The sequence below is a fragment of the Drosophila sulfurigaster genome, chromosome X, assembly GCF_023558435.1.
Source record: "Drosophila sulfurigaster albostrigata strain 15112-1811.04 chromosome X, ASM2355843v2, whole genome shotgun sequence".
Classification (NCBI taxonomy): Eukaryota; Metazoa; Arthropoda; class Insecta; order Diptera; family Drosophilidae; genus Drosophila; species Drosophila sulfurigaster.
Genome location: NC_084885.1, coordinates 20731106 through 20748346, shown reverse-complemented (window position 1 = coordinate 20748346; position 17241 = coordinate 20731106). Strand labels below are relative to the sequence as shown.

The 17241-nt window shown below is 36.7% G+C and overlaps 3 protein-coding genes across 3 annotated transcripts; 1 reads left to right on the top strand and 2 right to left on the bottom strand.

Moving 5' to 3' along the window:
* Positions 1-123: 123 nt before the first annotated feature.
* On the bottom strand, positions 124-2518 carry LOC133849190 (probable RNA 3'-terminal phosphate cyclase-like protein). Its single transcript, XM_062285096.1, has 3 exons — positions 1606-2518; positions 1392-1545; positions 124-385 (listed from the first exon to the last, which is right to left on the bottom strand). Exons 1-3 carry the CDS (start codon positions 2416-2418, stop codon positions 204-206), a joined length of 1149 nt encoding a protein of 382 aa, XP_062141080.1. The 5' UTR covers positions 2419-2518; the 3' UTR covers positions 124-203.
* A 788-nt stretch (positions 2519-3306) lies between these two features.
* Positions 3307-14705, top strand: LOC133849187 (programmed cell death protein 4). Its single transcript, XM_062285094.1, has 4 exons — positions 3307-4065; positions 6832-8497; positions 9592-9731; positions 14222-14705. The coding sequence occupies exons 2-4, from the start codon at positions 7103-7105 to the stop codon at positions 14292-14294; spliced, it is 1608 nt and encodes a 535-aa protein (XP_062141078.1). The 5' UTR covers positions 3307-4065; positions 6832-7102; the 3' UTR covers positions 14295-14705.
* On the bottom strand, positions 14533-17211 carry LOC133849191 (mediator of RNA polymerase II transcription subunit 20). The gene is made up of 2 exons (XM_062285097.1): positions 17100-17211; positions 14533-17046 (listed from the first exon to the last, which is right to left on the bottom strand). Exon 2 carries the CDS (start codon positions 17032-17034, stop codon positions 16267-16269), a length of 768 nt encoding a protein of 255 aa, XP_062141081.1. The 5' UTR covers positions 17035-17046; positions 17100-17211; the 3' UTR covers positions 14533-16266.
* Positions 17212-17241: the final 30 nt, after the last annotated feature.

Here is a 17241-nt window from a genome sequence, read left to right as displayed (position 1 = left end):
TCAATCAATCATAATAGATCTGACAGCTATTTTATTATCGATTGAATTATGTTCTTTAGTTTTTATTTCGCTGAAGTTGTGTGAATTCCAAATGAATCTTTTTGCTGGTTTAAATAAGACAGTGAAAAGAATTGAATAGTTATGCGGTAGTATGATGTACATTTATTTTTGCTTTACATAATTTATACAGGCTCTTAACTAATCTACAAGACTCGCTTACTGACATTGGTGTAGCCAATGCCCACGCAAGTCATCAGGACTTTTTGTGCTCCACGCACATCATCAACCTCATCGTCATCGATCTCTGGATTCTCCAGTTTGAATGTGACCGAGAAAAAGTCGCGCAAATGCTGCAAAAAGTGCACCGTATATGTCGATAGAGCACCTGCAATTAAAGATAATAAATCCAATGAAGAACTTTAAATGAATTTCTTAATACAAAACAATATTCGTCAAGTATAATTGCATTTAAGTGCAAATTCACGATAATTGCAATTATCAACTTGTGGATAAATCGAAAAATATACTTTTACTTTGCTAAATCATTTAAGAACATTTGGGATAACTGCATTATACATAAAATAGCAGATATTTGTTATTACAAGTGTAGTGGTATTTAAGTGCAAATTCGAAATAATTGCAATTATCAACTTGGGGATAAATCGAAAAATATACTTTTACTTTGCTAAATCATTTAATTTAGGATAATTGGATTAAAAATAAAATAGCAGATATTTATTATTAATTAATTGTATTTAAGCGAAAATTCATGATAATTGCAATTCAAATTATAGATAAATCGCAAAATATACTTTTACTTTCATTGAAGGTCATTTAAGATAATAGCATAGTAAATAAAGTAGTTATTACTTTCCACTATTTAATATAGACCTAATAAATATATTGTACTCTATAAAATGTAAAAAATGTTTTTACTTTAATTTCATATTTAGACACACAACATTTTCCAGTTAAGAGCAATTTGCAATTAAATTAAAACTACTTTTATGTTATTTAACGTGTTGAAATATGCATTTATCTTTAATGTGAACTTATCTGATTGATATACTTTACTGCAATTATGTGCAATGTGCAATTAAATTAAAACAACTTTCGGTTCTATTTAAATCTTTTCAAATTTTGCAATTATCTTTGATTTGTAGAAGCAATTATCTAAATTTTTTACTATACTGCAATTAAGTGCAATGTATGATTAAATTTAAACTACTTTTGGTTGATTTTAAATCATTTAAAAATTTGCAATTGTCATGGAGTATCTAATATACATACTGATATACTTTACTGCAATTAAGTGCAATGTGCCATTATTTTCAAGCTGCTTTTAAGGTTATTCAATTCATGAAATTATGCAATATGTATTTATAAATTACCTGTTAGAAATTTGGAGACATGCTTCTGTCCCAGAGCCATGAAAAGAGCAGCAAGCCATTGATAAGCGGAATCACAGCAGCCACCGCGATAGATTTCGTCGAGCAGACGCATTGCAGCCTCGCGACCCAAATCCTCGGGTATAGAAGGTGTATCCTACAATCAAAATACGATATATTAATTCAATAAGATCAACTGTTAGAAGGATTTGCTTACGGATTCCTCTCGGGTGTTGGAAATGCAGTCGGCAGCAAAGCAAACACCGTCTGTGGTCTCGGCCAGCAGACAGATGCCAAAACCAGGTGAATTGCCAGACATCTTGCCGCGATTCTGATCCGTATAGATGTAAACATCGGGCAGAAACTTGAGCATGCAACCCTTGGCCGACTCCACAGTGCGATTCGCCATCGCTGGCGACACTTTGCAGGCATAGACGGTGCCGCGAATGCGCTTCACCATGCCCGGTTCCTGTAGCTGAATGGCACGCAGACTTTTGCGCACGGGACACGTGAAGACGATTTCGCCGCCGCCGAGAGGCGCAACGCCGCGACGCACAACACGCAGCTCCAGACCCTCGTCGACGAGCAGATAACGCTTAAGGAGCGACAATGCAGCGCCCTTGACATGATCCACCGATGGGGAATCGTTGCTGTTGGTCACGCCACGCAGCTGGCACTTCAGTGGCATCTTGCAGAATGGGCCCAGGGCAATCAAGGCATCCAAATAGTATCCGATGCCGCGCTGCACGCAACAATCGTGCTCAACGTGGCCGCCGTGCAAGAGGCCGGGACTGAACATGACACTGGTGCCGGCGGGATTGAGTTCGATTTTGGTGCCATTTGTCAGTTTGTCCAGCAGTCGGATCAGACTTATCTCATATTCCCGCAGACCGGGCGCCGTTGCGTCTTCGGAGCGTATTTGTGTAATTTTTACTGGCTTGCCGCTTAAACAGGAGAGCACGAGGCGTTGTTTGAGAAAGTTGCTGCCACGATAGATGAGGCAATTGCCTTCTTGGGCCACAGGTGGCATTCTGTATATTTTCTTTTGAAATACTTGATAAAAACAAAAATATGTAAATAAAACTAAAACACCGCGTGTTTGCACGTGTGTCCAAATTGTAAACAATAGAGATGCAACACGTTCGATAGCGCAGTGTATCGCTCGATCTGCTATCGATATATTAATGTGCAACAGCACATCACACACTAGAAATCGATTATTTATTGATGCATTCTGCAATCGAAGTGAATAACAGTTATTTTCTGTGCATTACAACAATAAATGAAATTAATTCTTCATAAAACGCTAAAAAAAATTTGAATACTTTTAGTAAATATTATTAATACAGTACATAGGGAATGTCAAATAAATCAACATTAAACAAAGGAAAAAACAAACCCAGTTATTATATTAAACATTTACATTGGAATTGAGAATATTTATAAAATTAGTTTGTCAAAACATTTTTAAAATGCAATGTTTCTGACTAGTGACATATTGATAAGCTTTAGGGCTAGGAATGAATACAAATAATTATATAAACGAATAAATAAATAATTACTAAATAAAGCACAAAAAAGAAATTCTTTCAACAAAATGTCTAATAAATTATATGTGTTTAGTAATCAAATATAAATGTATTTTCTATGTATGTAATACATTTGCATTCGAGTTATTCAATTTCTATATTACTTCAATTCGAAATTGTATCATGAGGCCAAAACAAATTAAACAAAATCGGTTTGGTTTTGAAAATAAATTGCTTTAAAACAAAATGGCGCTGTACTTTTCTTAGCAGTGTGACCAGTTACTTCCCATTTTTGGTATAATTCTCTAGACGCTCAAGTTTAGTATCAACATTCGTTATATTCAATGTTTAGATTTTCAGCCACACCGTCCAACAGATGTTACTCTCAGTGGATTTTTCATCGTGTTCGCTTCGTTACGGATATCTTCTCAATATCTTCTATTCCAAAGCACCATACATATATATATATGCAATTTTTGCTGCAAGTTGAACAAAAATAAAAACAAAACAAAAATTTAAAAAAAAATTGTAATTTGGCAAAATCAGCTCGAATTAGAACGCGAGCTGTGTTGTGCAGCGCGCAAAAAAAACAAAAACAAAAGCTCCGAGCCCTTTAATACACACACTGATTGATTGATGTATGGATAAGTGCATTGCAGATTCCAATTGGTTTTGATTGTGTGTGTGGGTGTTTTTTTGAACAGGCATTTTATGTTCTAAACGGAATACATATTTTTTTATTGTTACATTTATACATTGTCGTATAATAACAAGTGCGAACAGAACACATTTGAACGATTCCAACCAAAAACAAACATATAAAAATTCACCAAATTGCATTTTGTGTGCATATTCTTCTCACATCTATTGCTGCCAACAAAACCCACGCGTAGCACAAAAAAATCACACACACAAGCGTAGAGACGAAACGAATCCCAACGCCAAAAGCAAGTTGCCAAACAAAAACAACACCAGCAACAGCAAAAACAGGCTCCAGCAGTTTGCTGCAGCAGCGCGCCAACATCGCTGTCAACGTCGCTGCATTTTAGCCCAGCAGCATTAACGTTGACGTTGTTGTTGTTGTCGTCGCCGCCGCCGCGAGACGGATAAGAGCACAAAAGGCAATCACAAAAAGTACTCACATCGAGGTAAGTTTACTGAAGTCTCATAGGGTAGGGGGAGTTATATGCATGTACATATGTGTATTTTTGTGAGTTTTCCATGTACATACAACAATAACAAAATAATTGAATATACAAACATATGTATATACCCGGCATTTGCCGGTAAAGCTAAGCACAAAGCAAAACGACGAAAACAAACAAAAAATAAATGAAATGTAGTCGTTACAGTGCCGTACCAAAATAATTGGTTGACCAATGCAGTTGGACGCAACAGTATGTCAATATCAATTTGCAGCATAATTACGCAGCTTTCAAATTTAAAGGGCTGGCAAACAGGCCAATGTGTGGTGCATATGTCTGTGTGTGCGTGTGTGTTTGGCGTACGTGATAAATTCGGCCGGCATGCACGCACACAGCCATAGTTGAAAGCATCATCTCAGTGGGTCGTGTGCGAGGGGGAGGGAAAACATGCGCGCCGACTTGTTTTGCTTCTTGCTCTTTTGAATTTTGTATTTGTGTTTTACTTTTTTGTTGTTGTCTTTGATATTTTCGACAATCTTCCAGCGCCATGTTTGGCGTTGCCACTGTCGCTAATTTGTTGGACTTCTCACACATGCACATGTTTCTACGTGTGTATGTTTATAATTCTCCACTCTTCAACGTGTTGTTGTGATCGGTCCATCAATTGGTTGTTATGCTCAATTGACAGTGTCGCTGAAAATATTTATGCACGTCCACAAAACATCCAGTTCTTATATTTATACTTATACATCATAATGTGTATAATTAAATAAATAATTTACATTCATCTACGATAACGTAAATAAATAAACCATATGTATGTATATGTAATTGTGCTTTACTAACCATCGCGACGGCACTGTTTTCCTGTAGCATACATTTTTGTACTGCAACCATTGCGTCTCGCTGTCTGCGTCTCAACGTTTCTTTTTTGCGACGCAATTTCGGCAACGCGTCGTCAGTCGGTGTTTATGCTTTGCAGAGACTTTCTGTCGAAAACAATTACAACAAGCACGCATCAAAACAACAACAGCCAAGAGCCCATACACACACATACACACACGCAAGCTTAAAAGTTAAGTGTGTGTGCGTGTGTATGTATATTTATGCTAAACATTGCCAAAAAAAAAAGCAAAGAAGGAACGAAGAAGGGTACACAACAAGTGCGAAACAGAGGCAGAGGCAGAAACAGCAATAACAACAAAAACAACAACGCAATGCGGCAATAATAACATAGAAAGTTAGTAAGGGGAACAATTTTCAAGGTTAAACCGGGCAAAACAAACATAAAACCGGTTACATACATACATGAGAATGTATGTGTATGCTTGTTTATATGATGTGTGAACGTACATAAAGCTTGTTATGTATATTAAAAGGGAAAGGAAGAGTGCAGGTGACAATAACAACGCAATAAATTTACATATTATGTACATATATAAATGCATATAAATCTCCCGTTATTCTTTACAAAACATAGACGCATTATGTGCAAGTAAATGCTCGATTTATATGTATGTATTGGGATAGAACAGCTGTATTTATGTGCGTGTTTAAAAACTTCAATTCCATCGCGCTTATTGGGAGTAAGTGGGATAGCAACAATGTTTGTCAATTTCCTTTGCATCGCATCGAGCGAGGGTTGCAAAGCTAACGGTAGCTCTTTTGTTATGGTGTGTGCGTGTGTTTCTATGTCTCTGCCTGACCTTGAATTTGCCCAGGGAGTTTTGAGTGAGTTGCTCACACACATATGTACATACATAGATATCTATGTATTTGTGTAACTTGAGCTTTGCCGTATTCTATCATAATTCCTGCTCTTTAATACGTTGTTGCTTTCGAGCAGTTTCTTGCAATAACATGAATGTAATATTACCAATAACAAACAAAAACAAACTGTACATAAGCATGTGTTGGTGTGATGTGATGTGGATGTTTGTGTATTTTTAGTTTCTAGATGACGGTCGCCGTCTCGTCGATATTGCTATCCCTTTCTCGACTATAGTCTCGTCTAGCCGCCTTGTTGTGTCTAAGAAAACATCAGACAGACAAACAAAGCTCTGGATTTTGCAAACTTTTGCGTTTTCCATTGCAGCTTTAGTCATCGATAGTTGTTTTGTTTTTATAGTAAATCCTCTATCCATCGTTTTCTGCGCAATATTAAACTCTTGCTAACGTGTTTCTATTAATTTATTTTTATGTTGTATTTATATCTAATTCAGCCTTGCTGCATAAATTTAATAACGAAAACTATATTTTGGTCACGCACGCCAAAATGTTTTGAAAATTTCAACTTGAAGCGTGGGGAAATCTACATTTCTTTTTAGTCAAGTAAATATATAAATAATTTTATTCGCAATGCAAAAGCACAAATATTGTTGCATTCAATTACTATAGATAAAGACTAAAAGAGATGAAGGTCTTAATTATTAGAAGAGTAGTAAACTATTGAGAAATTAAAGAAATTCCTAAGATTCCCAAGTAGAATAGCTAGAAAACAAGTTAAAGTGCTCATCAATTACTTTATGTAATTTAATGTAATACAAATATGTTTATCCATAAATAAACATTAGAAAACTATAAAAAAAATCTATGGAATTAAAATAAATATGTATGTAATTCAATAAATTAATCAACGTTTCACTTATAATATTTTCTAAATATTTTTAGAGTAGTGTGTATTATATTTGAAATTAGAAACCTTAGTTTAGCAGGCACTGACTAATGCTTAACTTTTGATTTCTATTGTTTCTCATATTTAATCGACAGTCTATCGAAACTCACAGGAGAAGTCAAGCACCTGGTAAAACAGTACAACAAAACTAACCTACAAGCAAAATAAGAGATAATAGAAAACGAGTGAGAGAGAGAGAGAGAGGATAAAATTGTTGTTGCTTCTTGTTGTGCATTCCAAAACACTCGAAAAAAAACACACTGTGCAAGGGAGAGTGAAGAACGTGAGCAGCAGAAAAAAAGTCCACATTGCAAGAGTGCTAGAAGGAAAGAAAGAGACAGAGAGCGGAGCATAAGCAGTAGAAGCATGGAGTTAGAGTCGAACAGCAACAAACACGCCAATGGCGACACTTCGAGTGTTGGCGATGGCTCGGACTCAAAGGAAAGCTCCGTGGAACGCGAATTGAATGGCGAAATCGAGGCAGTGGAGCTAAATGGCAGCGGCTCATCGAATGGCCATCATCATCAACATCAACATCAGGGGTCAGGTCACATGAAGAAACCGCTGCCCGTGGGCGACGGACACGATGGTCGGATCAAACGCAAGGCACGTCGCCTCATCCAAAGACAGAACAGCGGCAGCGGATCAAATGCCGGCAGCAGCAGTACAACAATATCGCTGACCAACGGAGGCGGCGGCAGTGCATCAAATGCATCTGGTGCATCGGCCAGCTCAGCAACAGGTTCCAGCGCCAATGCGTCAGCGGCCCTCTCATCGCTGTCCAATGGCATCCTTCCAGCGGGCACCGGGTATGTGGTGCCGCATCGTCGCTGGAAGAATAGCCGAAGATCCCGGAATCTGCAGCGTGGTCGTGGACTGCCCAAGAAGGGTGGAGCCGGAGGCAAAGGTGTGTGGGGATTGCCCGGTTCGGAAGTGCTCGCCGAGGTGTATGAGGATGAGAATGATCCCAACTACGATAGCGAGTGCAACGATCGCAATGTGGAGCTACGCGAGGTGATTACCGAAATCACACCCGAGGAGTTCTTCAAGCTCGCCGAACCGATCGTGCTCGAGTACTACGAGCATGGCGATACCCATGAGGTGGCCGTCAGCTTCGATGAGATACTGCAGAGTCCGTTGCGTGAACACATCACCAGCATACTGGTCGAGATTGCCATGGATCACAAGGATTCGCAGCGGGAAATGACCTCGGTGCTCATTTCGGATCTCTACGGTCGCGTCATCACCGGCAAGGACATCGAGAAGGGCTTCAACATGCTGTTGGCCAATCTGCCCGACCTCATACTCGACACCCCCGAGGCCCCCGTCATGCTTGGCAATTTCATGGCCCGCGCCATCGCCGACGATTGCATGCCACCGAAATTCGTCAGTCGACCCGAGGAGCATCAGCAGCTAAACGAGCACGCCGAGCAGGCGCTCCGACGTGCCGACGCCCTGCTCCACAAGCAGGTCTGGGCACATCTCGACAATGTCTGGGGCATGGGCGGTCCCTTGCGACCGGTGAAGACGATCACCAAGCAGATGACCCTGCTCCTCAAGGAGTATCTCTCGTCGCGGGACGTCGCCGAGGCGCAGCGTTGTCTTCGTGCCCTCGAGGTGCCCCACTATCATCATGAGCTTGTCTATGAGGCTATTGTGATGACTCTCGAATCGCTCAGTCAGACCACCGAGGAGGCCATGTGTGAGCTGCTCAAATCGCTGGATTTAACCTGTCTGGTTTTGCCAGCAGGCATGGAGCAGGTAAGCAGCGTTTCCTTCCCTTCCCTTCCCGTCCTCGTTTTATAACTAGATTAGATATTGTTTGTTAGACCCACTAAAAGCACTCGTAAATCGTTGAATAGTGACCTGTTTCTGCAAAGACAACAGCAACTAAAAGCTTCATTAAAATAGCAGCAGAGTACATAATATTTTGTAGGGGGAAGCACAGTAGGGCAAAAGAGTTTTTGAATTTATAACGATAACAAACCTCAAACAATAAAACTCGGTCATAAATCAATTGATGAAAATTGAAAACACAACACAAATATATTATCAATTATTTGATAAGACTTTTCGACCATCAAACTTCTTGTTGTTTAATCAGATTACTTTTATTTTGAACAGTCTAAATATAGCCACAGTTATTAAAAATCTTGCCATAGAAGTTATCGATCGATTAGATAATTTTGTGGCAAACAAAATGAATGACAAATACATATTGAATGAAAGGGAAAACTTTTAATGACAGGGAGGCGTATCAAACACTCTCGAAATTCTAAAATAAAACCATCACAAGATAGTTTAGAATGCAAAAAAAGGCTTCACATGGAAATGAAATGCCTTTCTCAGCGATTCTCAAAAAGTTTACTTCAGAGAGGGTGCTTGTGGTTTTTGTAAGGGATTTTTATTGAAGAAAGCTTAGCACTAAGGGAAAATAAATAAATTTCAAATACTCTGGAAATTCTAAAATATCACCATCACAATTTTCGATGGCGATCGTTTTAATTAGATAAGAAGATTAGAAAGTAAAAAAGGCTTCGCATGGAATTCTGTAATTCATGCAAATTTTTCTAATTGAAATGCCTTTCTCAGCGATTCTCAAAAGGTTTACTTCAGAGAGGGTTGAAGAAAGCTTAGCACTAAGGGAAAAATATATACAAAAAATAAGCTCGTATAATAAATTTCAAATGTTTGTGGAATTTTGCATCCGACAAAAGTAAAATAATAAACAAGTCTGCGTGCTTATCGCTTATGACAATAAATAGAACCAATCTCCTCTCACTTTCATCAATTATATCATTATTATTATTATTGGTATTGTTATTGTCTTACGTTCGTATGGTTTTTGTTTCTAGGGCTTCATGCGAGTCTACGATGATATGGCGGACATCGTGCTGGACGTGCCATTGGCGTATATAATACTCGATCGATTTGTGGAGCGCTGTAATCGTGCCGGTTTTCTAACCGACAAGATTATCAACAATGTGCCATCACGGTAAGTGTTTGTCTTCTTCTTATTCTCCTACTTCCATTATTAAAACTGTACGATCGGTGTAAAATATGCATATTTATATGGACATGAGTCCGGCCCACCTGTAAACCACAAATAGCTACAAAAACAGCAGTAAATAACAAAGACAAAAAAAAAACAACAACAACAGCAAACACAGTCGGGGGCAACAAAAACTACACAGCCGAAAACAAAATAAACAAAACAAAACAAAAAAGAAGCTTTTACGTAATCTTGTCAGTCACTGCGGCTCTCCCCGGCTGCATGTGTGAGTGCATATAGTCAATTATTTCTGCTGTTATTGTTCTGGTTGTGCTTTTTCTATATACATACATACATGTATATGTACATATGTATATGCACACTCATACAAGTTGTAGGTCTGTGTTTATTTGCCTCATCAACTTGATTTTTATTTTTTTTGCCGGCATTTTGCAGCTCTTCTTCGACTTGTTGTTTATTATTATGTGCATATATACATACATACATTTATATGTATGTATATACGCATACATAAGCTTGTTGTGTGATTATATGTGTCGCACGTCGCGTCGTTTTCGTTCTCCTTTGGCTTTTGCTTTGCCTTCTCTTTCCACTTCTATGTATATGTATGTATGTATGTTGTATACGATGGTGCGTATGACTTTGTGTGCGTGTGTATGTGTTTGTTTATGAAATTTCTATTGCGCAGTTTGGTTTTTGCGCTGTCGCCGTCGTCGTTGGCGTCAACGTCAGCGTCTTTGCTTGGGTGAGTTGAGGCAGGCGCAGCTGTCGATTGTGGGCCGGTTTATCAGGCGCCGGTTAATGTTTTTTTTTTTATTGCTTTTGTTGTTTTTCTATTTCATAGTGTATATACAATACATACATACGTTGTATGTATGTAAATAGTTGGAATGCTCGAGCAAGTATAAAAGTATTTACAATTTATCAATATTTTTGCAACTCCAAATTAACTGTCATAGAAAAAAAGTGCAACCCATAATCCATAGCTAGGGAATCGTGTTGGGTTGCACTTACGAGCTTTGTTTATTGGGTAACACTTTTCACTTTCCGTTGACGCAGTGCAAAAATATCTCTGATAAACACATGTTGTTTATCGCGGTGCTGGAAATAATGGCAGCAGCGTATCTAAAGTTTTTTAGAACGTTTTAGTTTTAATGTGATTTGTTTATGTTTTTTTCTGGATTTTGTTTTTGTGTTCTCTAATGAATCTTTTCTGAGGTTGGCAAATCTTGTTTGTTGTTTACTTTTTGTTACTGAATATTTATTTAGCTCGTGTGACTTGTCTGCAATTTATTTGTTTTTAAGTTTCTAGTCAAACACAAAGACACACGCACACACACATGCATATCGATATGTTATATGTTATCGATTGCTTATCGCGCTGGGCGCACCTACAAAGTTGGCATTGATGTTACAAGCAGTTGTTGTTGTTGTTGTTGTTGTTGTCGGTGTTGTTGTTGTTGCTGTTCCGTTGGGTGGTGCAACAACCTGCATGTGACTCAAGATCGTGAGCAACGTTGGAGAAGGTAAAAATGGCGACTAAGCGACTGCAGCAGTTGCTGTTATCGACCTGCTCTCCGCCACACCCACAAAACATCAACAACAACAGCAACAACAAAAGACAGTTGCAGTTTCTGTTGTTGTTGTTGTTGTTGCTGTTGCTGTGAGCTTAGCTGGCATTGCAGCAGTTGCATTTTGCATTCGCCTTGGCTCCGGCTGTTGCTCTTTGGCACTTAACATAGTCACAACAGCAACAACAACAATAGCGACAGCAACAACAACATCCAACAACATTAACAGAAGCATTCACTTCAACACAAACACATGCACACACACAAACACGCGACATCGTTACGTTTTATACCCTGCAATAAAATGACGCTGCAGAGATTTTATGAAAAGCTAAAAATGCAGCTAAAAAAAAGGCCAGAAATTAAATACATTCTAAGCAACAATACAAAAAAGGCTTAGTTAAATTAATAACTGTTTTAAATATAATTAATAATTATATATTTGAAATTAGACAATTTACAACTTTTTTAAAACTTATTTCATAATACAGTATTATATACAGTATTAAAAAAGTCTTCATATATACAGAATATACTATTACAGTCTCTGACAAAAATAAATGTTTTTTATAAAGCTGTTAATTACATTCAATTTTATTTTTATTCAACTGAACAAAATTCAACATGTGTTGAATGCAGTACATTTCTGAATCAATGAAAACCACAAAGAAAAACTTTTAGCATATTTATAACTTGAATAAAAATAACTCAATTATATGGATTCTTTTTTTTTTAAATCTCAGCTCATTCAGTTTTAATAATAATCAACTAAATCAGAACTACATTTTCGTAAAAAATGAATTCCATAACTCCATATATATTTTATTTAACTAAATTGATAATAAACATATTTAAAGTTCCACTTAAGAGCTGCTAAATACTTGCTTAAAAGCGAAATTGAATGCTCTTAAGTATTTTGCAAACAATTTCTAGACAATGTGCAAATATTTGCACAGATGTAAGCAGTTTAAACAGATATTATTATATGCCTGTGGGGAATAGATAAAATGTGTGTAACTTATATATGGAGATGCGATGATCTCTGCGAGCGCAGTACCTTATATTCATGAACCTGACAGGCTATTATTAATGTAATGTGCTTTGTGCGTTGAAGAGGTGGCTGAGTTGCCTGAGAGACTGCTTCAAGTGTTTACGATATGCATATCTAGTTTATTACACTTGTTGTATAATTGTGTGATGCCTACAGAAATAGAATAATAAACAATCACGAACTTTAGAGAAGCTGGTATTTATATTATTGCATTTAACAAGCTCTCATTTAGACAAGAAATATTTATTACGATACTTTTTTAATGAGAAGATATTTGTGGCATTTATTTTATTGGATTTTTTTTACAACAATTTCGATATTTTTCTTTTATTTGTATAGATTTTTCACTTAATAACAAAGTAAATAAATTTTTTTTGCGTTAATTAAAAAAAAAGCTAAAATAAATATCTTTACGTTAAATAAAAAACAAAAACTTAAAATAAATTTCCTTATATATAAAAAAATAAAAATAAAGTAAAATAAATTTTTAAATATAAAAATTTAAAATTAAAATAAATTTTTAAATGTAAAAAAATTGAATTCATATAAAAGAATAAAGTAAAGTAAATTTTTATATATATAAAAAAAAGTAAATTAATATTTTTTTATACATATAAAGAAAAATACATTTCTTTCTATAAAAAATTAGGAAAAATAAAGTTGTTCATATCAAAAATATAGTAAAGTAAATTTCTTTATATAAAATAATAAATGTAACGATTCACAACCGTAAAATATTTATAAAAGCCAAACATTTCCAAAGCACTGAAAATTTAGTTAGGGTATTTGAAGTGCGTGTTGCACTAAGACTGTTTTAGCTCGTTTAGTATTTTTTTAGCTGCTTTATCTGTTGCACTATCTTGCTGCTGCAACGTCGACACAATAATGTCCTCTCTCTCCCTCTCTCTTTCTTTCTGTTCATCTGTCGCTCTCTCTCTCTCTCTCTTCTGTTACTCCCGCATGCAGCCCCCTGGATTGCATTTGCTGTTTATAGTTAGTTTATTTTTATACATATGCACAAATAAAGCTTTGATGTTGATGTAGGTTAAAATTCGATACCGGCCTTTGCTGCTGTTGCTTTCTGTTGCTGTTGCTGCTTGCTATAGACACACACTTGAGATTAACCAACGCACAACTTGTGTGTGAACGATGCGAAAACTAGTTTCGAGTTGCTGCGCTGCACTGTGTCTTTGCCTGCCCCCCTCCGCTGCTGCTGCTGCCTCCCTTTGTCCCCCCATGTGTTTACTCGTTTGTTGTCGCACAGCTGTTTTGTCGCTGCAGTTTTTGTTTTTGCGAGAGTGAGCGAGAGAGAAAGAGAAAAAGGGTCAACGGTTGAACGAACTTTTGCTGCAAAATTCGTGTAAAACGCATTAAGATTTCTTTTTTCTTCAATGTTTTCCGATTTTGGTTTTGTATTTGTAGTTTTTTTTTCTTTTCGTTTTATTTTGAAGGCACTTGCCAAATTCGCAAAGCGTATTTTCGTAATGTTCTGGTATTTTTATTTGCTTTTGACATTGCATAATGCATGCAATTTGGTTTTATGGCAATGCACTCGAAATACAACAAAGTCTGCTAAGCGAGGGTTGCCTCTACAATTGTTGAAAATAAAATACAGTTTTTGTGTTATTTTTTCATTTATTAGTCAATTTTTATGCAAATTACATTTAAATTCGATTAATCGATTATTTAGTGTATATCGATCGATTCTCGATTGGGCATCGAGTACAGAAGCTGAATGAGTGACATATCATTCAGCTTTTCAGATTTAAGCAAATTGGCTGCACTTTTTTTTTGCTATCGCTTATCGACTTGAATTAACGTATTCCTTTTGTGTTTCTCTCTTTTTGCAGTGGACGCAAGCGTTTCGTCTCTGAGGGCGACGGTGGCCACGTGAAGCCCGCAACTTTGCCCATGCGCGACTAAGAATCGACAAATGATTGATTGCTATCTCTCTCTCCCCAACAAGAACAACCAGCATCTCAACATCAACTAGAAGAAGAACTAGAACAACAAAAGCAACTAACGAGTACAAGCAGCAAAAACAACAAAAACAATTTGTAAGAGAGAGCTGTGCTTGAGTGATCGGCTACGAGTGAAAGAGAGAGAGAGAGGAGACGATTGCAGAAGAAGAGTGAGGATATCCATCGGCTAAAGCAAGAAAAAAATAATAAAACCAAAAAAGAATATAACAAGAAACAAACAACAACAACAAATACACAACAATCAATCGGAAATTGATCTCCGTTTAAACTACATGAATAATATATACATATACATACATATATCTACATATAACATAAATTTATTTTAAAATATTTGTAAAAAAAAAACAAACAAACCAACAACAAAAATGAAGAAAACACAAAGCAAATGAGCGCGACAAAAAGGAGATGATAAAAGCAACAACACCAACAACAGCAGCAAACAACAACTACAAAACTACATGAAGGAATGAGATGGAAATAACGAAAACGCAAAGAAAACAAAACAACAACAGCAATAAACACATACTCCTACACTTACAAAGACAGACAGTTGCATACACACAACAGAACACAACACAAACACACATACATATAAACTGGAGAACGAGCTCTAAAAGCTGCAGTTATAACAACTGCATGCAAAATTTTCGTAATACAGAACTGTTATACACAAGCAGACATAGAACACACACACACACACACCTACACAAATACACTACACAGACAACGTTATTATTACTAGACATTTAACATGCAACTACAATTTATTATGATATACAATTAAGCTTAAGAGATCCAAACAAACAAAAAAAAAACAAAAACGACAAAAAAATGAGAAGAAAAACAAACAAAAAAGCATAAAAGCAAGAATTAGATGCAAACAAAAAAAAAACGTATATTACGATTATTGTGTTATATAATTAACATTTTCAACAACAATAGCAAGAGCATAAATATTGTATTACAAACAAACAAAAAAAAACCGAAAATAATATTCAAAACACACTTGTATCGACCACTTTCAAGATACAAGAAGAAAGAATGAAAGATAACTCCAATTTAAATTCCATATTCGTTAAAATTGTTTCAACTTTTTTTTTCTTTTTGATGTCACTAAATTTGCGGTTTGTTGAAATTTGGTCTCGATTATGAATTTTTTTTTTTATAATTTTTATTGTATTGTATTTAAACACACACACACACATACTATTATACTATTACAATTGCAGTAAGAATAAATTTTTGCAAAAAAAGAACGTTTATTATATGCTTAAGTAAAAGAAAAAACAAAAATCATTATTTTTCAAGACTCTCCTTACACATTATATTATATACTTAAATCTTACATATAATACACAATCTATATACACAACATACATATTTTTTTTTTCGTTCGCATGCTTTGAATAAATCTATATATATTTATGCGCATTTTTTACAAAAATTTTAGAGGATATATTTATTTTTCGATCATGACATGACATTTTGTTTATCTTTGAGATATACAATATATTGAAAGCGGGGAAGTTTTTCTTCATTTTTTGTTTCTCTTATCCTTAAACAATTTGTGTTTCTTTTTTTTTCTTCTGTAAAATAAAAAGTGTTTTAGCTTATTATGAAAGAGCGAAAAGAAAAGGGATGATGAAGGATGTGTGCACTATAAAACTATAAAAAAAAATATGATTTGCCGATAATTTCGAGCAACTAACATATATATGTATACACGAAGATTTTTGAAATACTATCATACATAATAAATATATATACAGATAAATGATATATATATCTATTATATACAACAATATTGTGTTAAAATACGTATAAAATAAAATATGAAAAACGCGAATCTTTGAAAATTGAAAGCATTAAGTGGCAGCGGAATCTTCCGGGGGCTCCAGCTTCAGCTCACATCATGAACGCCCACCCATGCCCACCGATGAGGGCAACAAAACACCGCCGGGACCCCCGCCCCCGACGGTGCCCACCGACGAGGCGCCTCCGCCCAGGGCACCATGGATCTGCACGTGTTTGCGATAGTTGGTGAAGTGCTCCAGATACTGTTTGACCGTATCCATGGGCTCATAGATGTCGTTCTGTTTGGCATGCAACTGTTGCTGTCCCATCGCATTCATGATGGTTTGTGTGGTGAAATATGTGGGATACTCCTTGGCCACATTGATGCCGAGGAAGCCCTGCAGCATTTCCCGTATCATTTCCCAGCAATACGATAGCGTCACACACGGCCGATATTCGATCTCAATGAGTATGCCCTTGAAGTGCTCCATCATGGTGACGGAGCCGAGTTTGATCACAAAATCCCCATACTCAAATCGTGCGCCACGCGATTCGATTTTTGTTTGCTTCTTCGATGTGAAGGTCGATGTCATTTTCAGCATCAACAGATCGAAAATGCTGTCCGCAACAAGTGCCACTTGTTTCCCATTGCCATTGTCAATGATCGAGAATGTCGAGGCCGGGTATTCGGAGTTGTGCAGCACGTGTACGGCACGGGCTGGTGTCCCGTGTTGTGGCGTCGATATGAATGTTTCGCAGTCCACGAGAAATTGACCGGCATGTGTGGCGCCCAACGATAATAGCCGCTTCGCCAGATGATCGATAATGTGTGCTCCGCTCTTGCCCTCGGGCAGTGGATATGGCTGAAGCACTGTGACGCCCATGTCGAGTGTTTACTTTATAGTCTTCTTAATATTTTTGTTTACTTCTTGTATTTGGCAGTATTTACCAGCAATTTGGTGTGTCGCGAATGTGTGTGTGACCATAAACTAATGCCTAGAAAATCACGAAAAATACATCTACTAATACTACTAGTATACTAACACGCATATCGACTTATCGATTGTAAATAAAAAATATCGCTGCCATCC